Here is a 13391-nt window from a genome sequence, read left to right as displayed (position 1 = left end):
CCTCGACAATTCGAACGTCTTCGGACTTATGCGCTCCCGGGTAGGTGTGTTACCCAAGTTGTGAGGGTGTGTGTAGCCTGGCATAATATAAACGCGGTCGTTGTAGGACGCCTTCTGTGCTATGCAGATCGAGGTTATCGGTTCTTGACTTGGCCGTATTAGAGCCATATTAATCGTTGATGCAGACGACTACAGAACCACAGAGAGATGAAATATTTTGAGCAAGAGTCCCACTGACAGCACCCTCTAACGACTTGATCGGTCGAAGTTAGCGAGATACAATTTTCATATCGTGACATTATAAGCACGCCTTTGAATGCATCGACAAGGGAAGAAACTCAGTGCATAAAAAAAGAAGAAAATGTTTATAGAACCACTAGAACGCAATTCCTCTTGGTGCGTAAAAGGACTTGGCTATTTAGCTTCGAAAGTAGCTATAGCAGGATTACGATGTCTATTATGTAATGGCGTACGTAGAGTTTACTTGGAAAGCGCTTCAAGTTTCCCCAATTACGATAGAGTGTCTGCATTGCCAAGTTAAAAAGTTAACTGGCGTATTTTTGCTCACGAGTTGTATAAATAAGAGTCCCGCGCCTCGCTAGATATCCTACGATGCAGCAGATGTTATGCAGAAGCAATAACTCAACTATCTAGCCTGCTTCATCTCAAGCCTTTTCGGACACCTGTGCTGAAAGGCAGCGGCACATGCACACACCGTACATATACCGCAATAATTGGAAGGTAAGCACACAGACTTAAATCACTGCAGAAACTGACGAAGGGAATAAAAACTGCGCGAAGGACAGCACCAAAGCAGAAACGACAGGACGACTTTGGACGACAGGACGACTTTGGTCTTGTCCTTCGCGCCGTTTTTATTCCCTCCGTCATCAACCAACGAGCCCAATTCAGCACACTCCTGCAGAAACTGAAACGTCTACGTGGCGCGTGAGATGGTTTTGTAAATTAAATAGCGCTGCCAATAAAGAAAAAAAGGCGTAAGCATATGTAGATAACAATGTTCAGCGTGTTCTGCAAAATATGTGAGCATCTAGCGGCGTGGTAAAAAAAGAAAAGAAAAAAAGAAAACAAACAAACATCACTTTCAAGGCGTTTCGCTCAACGTGGCAGGAATCTGGACAGGAGACACTAATGGCAATGATGGCGGTAGCAGGTTGATTGACGACAGGCCAAGGCCATTTGAGACTCGGTTGCACTTGCGTATTCGTTTCAGTGAAGAGGCGTTTCCCAACTCTCTACTTCCCACGAACTCTTTCGAAACGGGTCAAAGAAAAACGGCTGAAAACTGCTACAAGTACTTAGGGAAAAGTCTGTTGGCAAGATGGCGTAATTACAGAAAAGACAAATGTGTTCGGAGTACCATTTTAGTGGGCCAAGCGACCCAACAGTCACCCCGCTCACTTCAGAGAGGTAATCGTCTACCTTTGTCAAGTAGTCATTCAAGAAAGAGTTCGAGGATAATTTAATATAACGCTGAAGAAAAGAAAAGCACCGTGTTCGCTTCCCGAAGAAGGCTATATATTTCGATTAGCTCACGTTTGAACAAATTCTCATAGTCCGAAAGTATGGAGTGCCATGTTAGTCCATAGGAAATCTAGTTTTATAACTTTGTTTAACTGTGCGAGAACTAGTGCACAAATAGCTGCTACATTACACGTAACCGAGTGAAGATCGAAATTGAATTTGATAAGTGCCGTTTCACACACCATCGCCGCAGGTCAGCAGCGATGGCCCGGTCAGAGAGAGAGAGAGAACAAGGATAGGAAAGACAGGGAGGTCAACCAGAACAGCATCCGGTTTGCTACCCTACACTGGGGGTGGGGGAAAGGGGAACAAAAGCCCGACACAATAGTTCCGAGCTGCTGACCATACCGTCGTGTTGGGCTAAGTTAAAGGCAAAAGAAGTACAAACAAAAGACGAAAAATAAAAAGAGGGTCTCGTGCTTTGGAGCCCTTGCAGTATTTCGCAAGAGGTCTCACACGATTGACAGACACCTCTAAAATTAAACGCCGATTATATTGCACTTTACATGGTGCGCCATATTCACTCTCGGGCGCTGTTGGTTTGCCCTGGTCAACCCTGGTGCGAGTAGACGGCAGTACTTTTTGGATATCTTCAAGACCACTTAATGAATATCGTAGCCTCCGCGATTATGGTCGCTGCAAGCTCCCTGATACCGGAGCTGATGTCGCAACCAAGACTGCAGATTAAATGCTAAGAGCAAACACGGAACATGCGATCCTGGAATGCGAGCTACCATCCTCTTGCCGCGAACTCTATTTTAGGAAGCAGGTACTTCTCTTCTATACTGGCTATCATCCTTGCACAGGTACGCGGCCTGAACCTCAGTGCCTTTGTGGTGCCTTACAGAGGCCCTGCTCTTGCTATTTCTGGAACATGAAGAAAGAGAAAAAACAGAGCCTGCTCGTTATCGCCAGCTGAGCAAACACGCATAAGACGTCAGGTATTCTGTATTTCGCAACGTTTCTAGATCCCAGTGGCGGTGCTGTTGAGCAACTCACTTCCCTTTCGCTCGTACTCTTATACCCCCCTCCGCCGTGGTTGCTTAGTGGCTATGGTGTTGGGTTGCTAAGCATGAAGTCGCGGGACCCAATCTTGGTCACGGCGGCAGCATGCATTTCAATGGGGGCGAAATGCTTTAGGTGCGCGTTAGGTGCACGTTAAAGAACCCCAGTGGTCCAAATTATTCCGGAGTACCCCCCTACGATGTGCCTCATAATCATATGGTGCTTTTGGCGCGTAAAACCACATAATCTAATGTAATCGAATCGAATCTCTTATACCCCCTTTGAGTTTCTGCATGTTGAGCTCTCGCATGCTGCAAGCATCACTATTAGCTGGCAAAGCACCAGAGAAAAGGTGAAAGAAGCAGGACGAGACGACCACTTGTCCGGGTAGGGGCGGGGGGGGGGGGGGGGGGGTGCTTGCTTTCTCAGCCCGCTTAGCTGGTTCTTGCGGTTTCCATGCAATTTAAGCGACCTATAAACGCGCCGCGTTTTGTTTTTTCTCTTACCCTTTTCTTGGACCTGGAATGCGAAAGCATTCGTGTGTAGAGCGTATTACGCCCGTTATATAAAGACAGCTGGGTCAAGACATGTTAGGTGGGAGGGGTGGGGGATTCCTTTACGCGGCGTCTGTCATAAACCCCGTGTCGCTTTAGGACGCTAAACCTTATTAGTCAATTAACAAGAACAACAAAGGAGGTAATCGCATGCTTATATACAACGTAAATAAACGTGTTCTGGAAGAATGTATTTACTTCGCGAACACGAAACCGCAAAGACTGAGCAGAAACCTGGTCCTGCGTTGTGCTTGACAGATATGAATAGAAAATCAAAACTAACTACACCAATACCAACGGACCATAATATGACTTCTCGTCGCTCAGCACAAATCAGAACAAGCAGACGGCAAGGGCGAATATTTTCGACAGAAAGAACAAAGACAGAACTGTCGAGTTAAGATGATTGGTGTTCTTTCTATAGGCGTGCAACCGTGTGCACTTCCCCATTATAAGGCGTGGGGCTGGAGTCGTTCGATGTTCACTCTGGTAATAGTGGTTGGGAGGATAAAGAGAAATCGACAAGCTCGCGGTGTTCGATGCGCCTGGTGAAGGATAGAAAATTCGTCGCCGGATAAGGGGTATGAAAAAGAACGAAAGGAAAAGTTCAGTGAAACGAATGGTTGTAAGCGCTATTTCGACATTCTAGCAGCACGCTGTCTGCAACAGTTTGCCACCCAAAACGGTAAAAGAAAGAAAGAATAAAAACAGAAAGAAAGCTTGCTCAGTCACCCAACAACGCTCCGCGTCCAATCACCGCGTTTCGCTCACCCGACGTGTCGCATCATCCGTCTAAGTCACTTTCCATCAGATCCCAACAGGCGAGCGCGCGACGCCGGGCGTCAAAACAAGCCCAGTGAGAAGTAGTGTAGTAGGCAGACAAAAAAAAAATCATACTCAAGCGAGGACGGAGGGATGAAACAAAAACAGGAGGCAGACGGCAGCGTGTGTTGTTTCCGACCTGTGAGCACAATCCAAAAAACAAGTTCGGCCACGCTGTTCTAAGCCGAGCACTGGAGCGGCGTGTCCGACGCTCGCAAAAGACCCATCTCGCGCGCCAGTCAGGTAGCCAATCAGAAGAAAGCAAAGCTATACTGCGTCCTGGAAACACACAGCGGTAACAGGAACAATGCGTCTATGGGATAAGCGCTGGGTAAAAATAATAATAATAAAGGTTATACGGGGATACGAAGCGGGGTGGCGGTGGAATGTGAAAGGGCAGTACGGCGATTGGGGTAGGGGGGGGGAAAAGAATTACCGGAAGCATGAAGCCCGGGAAAAATGTGGAGGGCATGGGGTGAAAGGCGGGAGGGGAGGAGGAAAGGGGGGTCTACCGACTGCCTCCATCTTTTTCCGCTCCACGGCATGCTTTCCTAATCACCGATGCCGTGTGGCCTGCCGAGGAAGCCGGCGCGCAAATCGATAACAGGGGCGCACTGCAGCCTGCAGCAGCCTCCGCCATCCCCTTGGCCGCTGCGAGAAAATTCACCCAGGCGGCGCTGCATGTCTCCAGCCACTGGCAGCAGCCGGCTTCGAAAGCGCGTGATGTCTACCGCGCTGCGGATGACGACTAGAATGGAGCAGCAAGCGTAAGGCCCCCGGCCTGCATCACTTTCTTCCCCATTTTCCCCTAAATTCTCCGCCTGCTCCCCCTCTGTCTTCTCCCTTTCTATCACCGTTCACTCCTCCTGGACAACGCAAAGCACCACCCCCCCCTTCTCTCGCCGCTTTCACTTCCTACCAACACACTCCCAATCTCTCGGTACCTCGAGCACCATCATCCTGATATCGCGGAATTCACTCAAACTATTGTTTCGACGGGACAAGGGTGGGGGAAGGAAAAAGGTTGTTTTCCCGAAAGCAAATGCATTTTCAGTATGTAAACGACATCCGCGTTTGCAGAACGGCTAAAAACGCTTCGCGAGAGCGGTGCTTCCGAGCGTAAGTAGCAGCGCGTTTACGAGAGGCCAAGATTTGCGCCGCATCACCAAACGTGGCGGCTTGCGGTGCGGGTCTGCAGAACGCGTTGGCCCCGTATGCAGTCCCGCATTATCTGAGTGGAAGGCCTTTCAGAGATCGCGGAAAGCAAGGTACGACGTCGTTAAGAACGTGCGCTCGGAAGTGGCTGAGACGTGTATCGAAACACTCAAATCGTGGGGCGTAAGAAGGCGCGCACTTGCCAACTCGCTCGCTGAATTCTAGACTGCGGTTCGCGCGAGACGAACTGTGCGCGCCAAAGAACTGCCGAACCATGCTGCAAGCCTTGGCGTTTCAAAGTGCGGTTATTTGTTGGTGCACTTTTTAGCTGTCTAGTAGTGCACGACGAAAAGTTACGCTCTACCGGCGCCACTCGCTGAATTATGCACTCATTAGAGTTGGAAAAAGTTTGTCGTGATTTCTGGTCGTAGGAATTTCTTCCGCGGATAGACAGAAGATAACCGCATGGAATCTGACAATATAGTCCAGTTGAACGCGACGTTGGGTAGGTGTAGTAGTTGCGTACAGCGTTTAAAATGCACTCGAGACCTTGTGGAGCATTTGTCCGGCATATTGTGGTACAACCGATTGAGATGTGTCGCACCAGTGATGACAACTGGCTCAAAATGCTGTTGCCACCTGTGCAGGCAACTTTCCGACTAAGTACGGAATAATTTTTCAGCACAGTCATCAAGCGTAAAACATTGTCAACAAAAACTACTTGATCTTATTTCGCACGCAATCTTACGATTTATTAGAAACGATTTCACTAGGCATTTCGATGGCCAGTCATCCCATTAGTTGCAGTTTTATGGTATCTGGTTTCATGAAGCGAGTCGCTTCTGTAGTCTGCCTGGCGACGAGTGTGGCGTCTGGTAAATGAAATGCGAAACTGAAAATACAATTTTACATTTGGTACGTACCGCTCTTTCGCACCCACAAGAAACGATGCCGTGGTCAGACTTCGCCATGAATTGCTCACTATATTGCAGAGAATACATATTTGTGGCCCCTGACCTGCTTTCTTGGAACGACGAGATTGCGGCCACGTGCACGCCATTAGCCGCACGCTGAACCCACGCCACCACGAGTACGACTCAAAACAAGGTTTGTACCCGCGGTTGACGTACATGTATTCTGCTGTGAAGCCGATCGCACCAACTTAAAAGCTCCGCACAAATTGGTATCACGAGCTGTGACATCGCCTGCGAAATCTCCCACCCAGCGCACTGCTCAAGGCCTGAGATCTCACCGGCTGAAGCCTAAGTTTATGACTCGTCGCTCTCAATGCACGTCACCACTAGGCTACAGGCCAAACGGGCGAGCAGAAGTGCGGTGACTGCCGGCGCCACTAATATAGTGGTGACTTTTACAAATGACGGATTGCAATTACGCTATCGAATGTCGAAGGTGTGCAGTTTACTACGAACTTGCGAATGCTTGCGGGGTGTGTTTTTTCTTCTTAATTTTCGGCGAGCAGGATGAGTAAACTGGAAGTGGCTGGGGCGTTTATTTAAGATTTATATGCGCTGTGCACTTAAGCGGATGTTCTCTACAGCACGCCTGTTTATATTAACGGGCACATGCTGAGGCGACAACTGTTGAAGTTTTCGCATTCCTCAAAGTTGTGTTTAAAGGCGAGAGTAAATATTTTATGTACTCAAGTTGCGAGTTGCCATTTGAGGCACTGTAGATTTAGCCAGTTTTGCGCTTTCTCCTTTATATTTAACAAATCGAATTAAGAGTTGTTTCGAAGGAAATATGTGCTCTTAGTTGTTAGATTAATACGTTCTCTTAGCTAGTGTAACGAGAACAGCAACCTGCACGACCCGCAGTAATGACGTCAAAAATTTCGAACAAGCAAGCGATACTCACCGCCATAATTTGGCCTCACCCTCTTGTCGTACCCACGTGTAAAGAAGGCATTCAGAATCTGCGTGATGTTTTGTCCACGTTGCGTTTGTCTGCAAAGACAGAAGAAAAAGAAAGAAAGCACAAACGTCAGCTGGCACGTCAACGGAAGCACCATCAACGCCAGACACAAATTCGAGCATGGCAACCACAGAGGCAACTCCAGAATACGAGAGAAAACTGGGAAGACTGTGGTTTAGATGCGGAGCACATGCAAGAAAATCACAAAACTTAAACGCAATACAGAGATCATTGAATGGGTGAAAACTAAATAAAATTGTACACGAAGCCCATGAACAAACTTAATGTTGTTTGCATGTGTCGCTGACTTGGCTTGTTGGCTTTTCATACGTCAACCATAGCAAGTAGAAAACGTCATCATAACATTTCGCAGCTGCCTAAGTTCTATTTGTTTGTAGGCAGCCTTCAAGGGATCTCGATCGAAGTGATGTTACAATGAGCCTATGTGCGCTCAATTCTCTCGCGGGGGTTGGAAATTACGCGACTATTATAATGGTTGCGTCCGGTTCATCCACCACAAGGCCGAATGCTACGGCTTAGTCCCTCCTTCCCCCTCCTCCCCCTTCATCAGACTTAAAGAGGTCTTATAAAGCCTATGCCGAACGAGCTTACTACAAGCAGAGAGCTAACAACCTCCCAAAAAATGGAGTCTTTTCCTTTTCATTTTTTTGTTCATAGGTGTATTATCGGTGCCTTCGATGCTATATTTCCGCGCAAAGCATCACGCAACGACACCACGCAAGGCAAGCTAATTACTTCTCTTCAGCATCGCTCATGCGATAACGAGGTGGCCTTAGTGAGTAAACGAGATAATTATTTTCCGCGTCACCCACACTGGTACTGCGGACACAAAAGCGAGACCGTGTATATATATAAAAAAAAAGAGCAAGAAAGAAAATTGGCAGAAATCGGAGCTGCGTATTTTGCCGGTCGGCACACGTGCGTGAAATTTATCGATAGCACTTATTTTTTATTTATTTTGCAGCTTGCAATTTACACCACCGAGTTGGCGCCTTTTGTGCCCGCTTTCCAATTTCCGACCACCTGCCTGCGACTCGCAATTTACTTCGCCACCGATGTGCAGCTCTCTACCTCGGCTAATATTCGCTGACAGGGGCTCCGCATTTTGTGTGCGCTCGTCCAACTATTGACTCTCCGCCAGGTTTTAATTTCGTGTCAAGCGCGTGTCCGGGCTGCAAGAACCTGCCGAGATTACGGAAAGCCCCGCGCGCCAACGTGACCTTTCGCCACCGCCACTGTATCTGTTCGAAAGCGTTTTGCCTTTGTTTTTTTCTGCCTCTCCCTTTTCTTCCGTTAGTGGTTCCTCCTTATCAAACGACGGCTGCTCGAGCCTTTGTTCTTTTTGCGTCTGACTGAGCGAAAGGAAGAAAGGCAAGAATACCAGCGCACACGCGCACGCACGCGCGCACACACACACACACGCACACACACACGCGCACACACACGCGCACACACACGCGCACACACACACACGCACACGCACACGCACACGCACACGCACACGCACACACACACACACACACACACACACACACACACACACACACACACACACACGCACGCACGCACATGCACACACACGCGCACACGCACACACACACACACGCGCAGACGCACACACGCACACATGCGTGCAGACACACTCTGACATACGTAAGGCACACACACCCGCATTGACAGACAGACAGACAGACAGACAGACAGACAGACAGACAGACAGACAGACAGACAGACAGACTCACTCACTCACTCACTCACTCACTCACTCACTCACTCACTCACTCACTCACTCACTCACTCACTCACTCACTCACTCACTCACTCACTCACTCACTCACTCACTCACTCACTCACTCACTCACTCACTCACACAAAGAAGTATTGAACCAGCCACGGTTGCTTAGTGGCTGTACCAGAGAGTAAGGCTGAGCCGGACAGAGCACGGTCGGGCCGTCCTACGCAAGATAGGATGGCAAATTGAACAGCAACCGACAACGGTTCCACTCCCCACAACGTGGAGAGACATCATTAAGACTAAGCCCCTCCTCCGAAACATGCAGCCGGGGAGGAACGACGAGAGACACTCTGCGCGGGCCAAGGCACTGGCTCGACAGCTGGAAGAGGACCCCCAGGTTCTCTACGCGGACGCCTCGCTTCCCAAGACCAGAACCAGAGCAATGGTGGTCGTCACCACCATCGATAAACTGGTCACAGGCGCGTCGATACGGATGACGAATACAGCCGAAGCAGAAGAAGTGGCCGTGGCCCTCGCACTCGCACAACCGGGAGTGAGGACCGTGGTCACAGACTCCCAGACCGCCTACGTAAGCTACCGCAAGGGCAACATCTTTCCAGCGGCACTAGCGATCCTCATCAAATGCAAATCGCCGGGACGGGCCGTTGAGCTCGTGTGGGTCCCGGCTCACTCGCAAGTGGAAGGCAACGCATTCGCCGACCACTATGCCCGAGAACTGTCAATCCGGGCCGAGGACGAGCCAGAGCTACCGCACCCCGTGACAAGTTACAAAGAAATCACACAAATGTACAGAAGCGGCAGATGTAGGCTTCCCCGTCCGCATCCGCAACTCAATAAAAAATAAAAAATTAGGGGGTTTTACGTGCCAAAATCACTTTCTGATTATGAGGCACGCCGTAGTGGAGGACTCCGGAAATTCCGACCGCCAGGGGTTCTTTAACGTGCACCTAAATCTAAGTACACGGGTGTTTTCGCATGCATCCGCAACTCAGCCGAACGCAGCAAACGATCGTGCGATGCACGCAAGCGGGGTCGCTAGCGCATCCTGTGCTGTTGCACAAGATGTTCCCAACAGAGCATGACACTTCATGCCCGTTTTGCAGACGATCAAAAGGCACTCTAGCACACATCCTTGCACAGTGCACTAAGCTCAAGAACCCCCCACCATCCTTAGCCCCCACCCTCCCCAGCCCCAACTCCCCCGAACGATGGGAGACCTTGTTGTCCAGCCCCGACCTACCGACCCAGCTCGCGCTGGCGGCTAGGGGCCAGGAACTGCTGGACGCATATGGGACCTGAGAAGAAGGTTCCACCCCATCTGGTGCCAGCGCGCACCAACCGTTACTAAGGGCTCAGTATAAAAGTTGGTTCTCTCTCTCTCTCTCCCTCTGTGGTGTTGGGCTGCTAAGCACGAGGCCGCGGGATCAAATCCCGGCCACGGCGGCCGCATTTCGATGGGGGCGAAATGAGAAAACACCCGTGTACTTATATTTAGGTGCACGTTGAAGAACTCCAGGTGGTCCAAATTTCTTGAGTCCCCCACTATAAGGCGTGCCTCATAATCAGATCGTGGTTTTGGCACGTAAAACCCCATAATTGAATTCAGTTCAAAGAAGTACTCGCATGCGTGCACTTGAACCCGCACGCAAACGTGAAACACGAGAACACGCCTGAACACTAACATACACACACCAACGAACGTGCACATGGGCACGCACACATACACCGACGCTTACGCATACAAACACGCACACGAACGTAAGCAAGCACCCACACACGGTGTATACAATGTCGTAAAGACGTGCGCAGCGACGAACTTACGCGCTCGCTCACGCAGTTACGCAGGCACACCGTGCTTGCACGCACAGATAAACTATGCAAAATGCCAACTTCACGCAAGGGAGCGAGAGCGAATATAAAGCCGCATCACGCACTGCTCTCCCACGGCGGTGCTACGCTACCGCGAAGTCAATCGCGATTCCTCTCTAGTGTCATTAAATTAGGCTGGTCTGGAGAGCCGAGAAAAACCAGAGAATAAAAAAGGAGAGGGGAGGAGAGTAAACTTTGTTTTGTTTCGTTGTGCCGTCTTCTGTTTTCAGAAAGGGCGAGATGAGCTGAATCGAGATCTGTGGCGACGTGAATTGAATTTGCGCTAACGTCGACGGCGTCACATCTTATTCTCGAGCGCTCTTCATTCAGCGCTCATCGTCGCAGGAAATTAAATTCTTTCTCCAGGCATTATTCCGCACGCAAGGGAGCGCGGAATTCGCGCTTGAAAGCTTCGCTCGCGCAGAGAAAGCAGCACCGTAATCTTATTTTTACCCTGTGTTTCTTGTGTTTCAGTGTCATTCGGCTGATTTGTCAGTGTTTCTTCGCGCATCTTACAATATTTGAAGGAACGAATATAAACATCGGAATATAATTTGGGTCATTTGAAATTAAAACGGTGGGCACATCTTTTAGGTTGACTCAGGCTGAAGTTACACGACGCAATTTTCTCGGTATAGTTCTTTCTTATATGCTTTTGAGGTAAGCGCTACGCATCGATAAGAGGTGACTCCATTTTGAAAAAAGGTGCATGAAGATAAAGTTTTCGCTCTTGCATAAATTCGCCATCGTGACATCAATAATAAAAAAAACGTGGAATCCTCACAGCTCCGGGGTATTGCTTTGTCTCCTTTGAAATGAAATGCAAACCACTCATTATTTGTTCTTTGTACACCGCCTATGGTTAAGCTGTCATGTTTCTTCGGGGTTTATTGTGTTGATTCTACGGTATTTTTCTAACACACGCCTGCCTATGTGAAACCTACAAAACTGGACTGTCTTAAAGCGAATGGCTTTATTTTGCTCTATCACCAATTCCTGTGGCGGTTTGTTGTCGGGCATTCACCGCCAGTAAAGAGGCGTCGAAGCAAAGGTCACGTGTTCGCGCAACCAAGTTTTGAGACGTACGTTCTCTCCCACGAGAGCTTTGGGGCATCTGAAGGTTTAGATGCTGCAGTGGAACGCTCAGAAAGGACATCCGTACTCATCCCTTGCCACCGTCTAGCCCCTTAGTTGGCTAATAATAATAATAATAATAATAATAATAATAATAATAATAATAATAATAATAATAATAATAATAATAATAATAATAATAATAATAATAATACCTCTCGCATAACACGTGACTTGCACTCCCCTGTCGCCATTGTGAAATTATATTCTACTGTGTGCCTTCCATTGCTAGAGTATCCATCTGTAGTTTGGGGCGGAACGCGCAAATCTTATTCTGACCTCATTGAACGCATCCATAATTGATTGATATCTATTTTAAAGTACCGCTTTTGCCGTTCTGCCGACTATAGTCCAGCCCTCTCACATATAACCTCAGCTCGCACCTCTAAAATCAAGACGCATCAAATTAGACATTTTATTCCTCTATAAGGTAGTCCATGAAATTTTTATTGCCCAACGATTATTGATCACGTGCATCATTTTGTGCCGCAAAGGTATACCTTGCAACATTCCGCATTTTCTGACCGGCCTTGTCCAATTAAAGAATGTCCTATGGCTCGACTCCAATAAGGAAGAACAAAAAAAAAACACCCAATAAGTATTCTGCATGCATTGACATATTTCAGAATTCATTTCCAGTGTTTTCTTTATATGTAGATAATCACGTTGTCTGAATAACTCCACTTTACGCCCACCTCCTCGTTTTCTGTTTACCGATCTGTTTTTCCGTCTCACGTCGTTTTGACTACCACATTTGTCTTCTCTGCACAGTTGCCTCACGTGTCCCGTTTTTAATGCACAAGTACGCTGGCTCCGTATAGCTGTTCCTGGGCACTATCACAAACATTTCATTGATTGATTGAGTGACTATTATTATTGTTATTATTATTATTACTATTATGATTATATTTATTATTTCATTTGAAAGCATGCACACACTTGAAATAGAAGAAATAGAAAGCAAGGAGCAGGCTGGCAAGTGTCACCGGAAAGGCGCAACGCCTGCCAGTCTTAAGAAAGGAGGGGACAGAAACCTAAGTTGGAAGATAGGAAGATAGGAAAGAGGGGAAGCATCTGTCTAGAGCCATTATAGATGACACAGAAACGATGAGGAGGTGCCTGTATTTGTTCTATACTGGAAGTTATCGTGAATACGCCGTCACAGAAGTGCTTGAGTGGGAGTTTGCTCGTTAAGGTCTTAACGTACATTGGGTCTAGAGTGTCAAGTGAACATGTTATGATTGATCATCACATAGAGTACGTACTGCGCACTGTTTCTTTTCTTCTGCTTTCGTCATATTCTACTTAATAACCTGCTAATAGGAAAAGTGTTAAATCTTCCGGAATCCGAATTACATGCCGTAGCCTTTAGAATGTGTTGTGTGCTTGTAAGGGTATGTACGAATGGCATATACAAATAATTCTTTTTTTTTTTTTTTTGCATTGAAATGCATTCAGGTTCTAAAAAAAAAACTTATCAAACACCAGTTCGTCTGCCTATAAATAAATAATGCTCAATAAAAACGTGCACACAAGTCAGTGTCTTGCTGTGAAGCATTGAATTCCTTTATTTTGTAAACTGTGCCCTAACACGACGA

At 47.8% G+C, this 13391-nt stretch overlaps 1 protein-coding gene across 2 annotated transcripts in view; it reads right to left on the bottom strand.

Annotated features, from left to right (window-relative positions):
- Positions 1 to 13391, bottom strand: part of Rdl (Resistant to dieldrin) — a 229627-nt gene that overhangs the window by 182651 nt on the left and 33585 nt on the right. For both annotated transcript variants that reach the window (XM_055073792.1, XM_050184372.2), the window contains exon 2: positions 6957 to 7045. In XM_055073792.1, the coding sequence (XP_054929767.1) occupies positions 6957 to 7045 (89 nt within the window). The remainder of the gene's footprint in view (positions 1 to 6956; positions 7046 to 13391) is intronic.

The sequence above is a fragment of the Dermacentor andersoni genome, chromosome 4 (assembly GCF_023375885.2).
Source record: "Dermacentor andersoni chromosome 4, qqDerAnde1_hic_scaffold, whole genome shotgun sequence".
In the NCBI taxonomy this organism is placed as follows: Eukaryota; Metazoa; Arthropoda; class Arachnida; order Ixodida; family Ixodidae; genus Dermacentor; species Dermacentor andersoni.
Note: the sequence above shows the minus strand (reverse complement) of the source record. Positions and strands in the feature narration are given on the sequence as shown.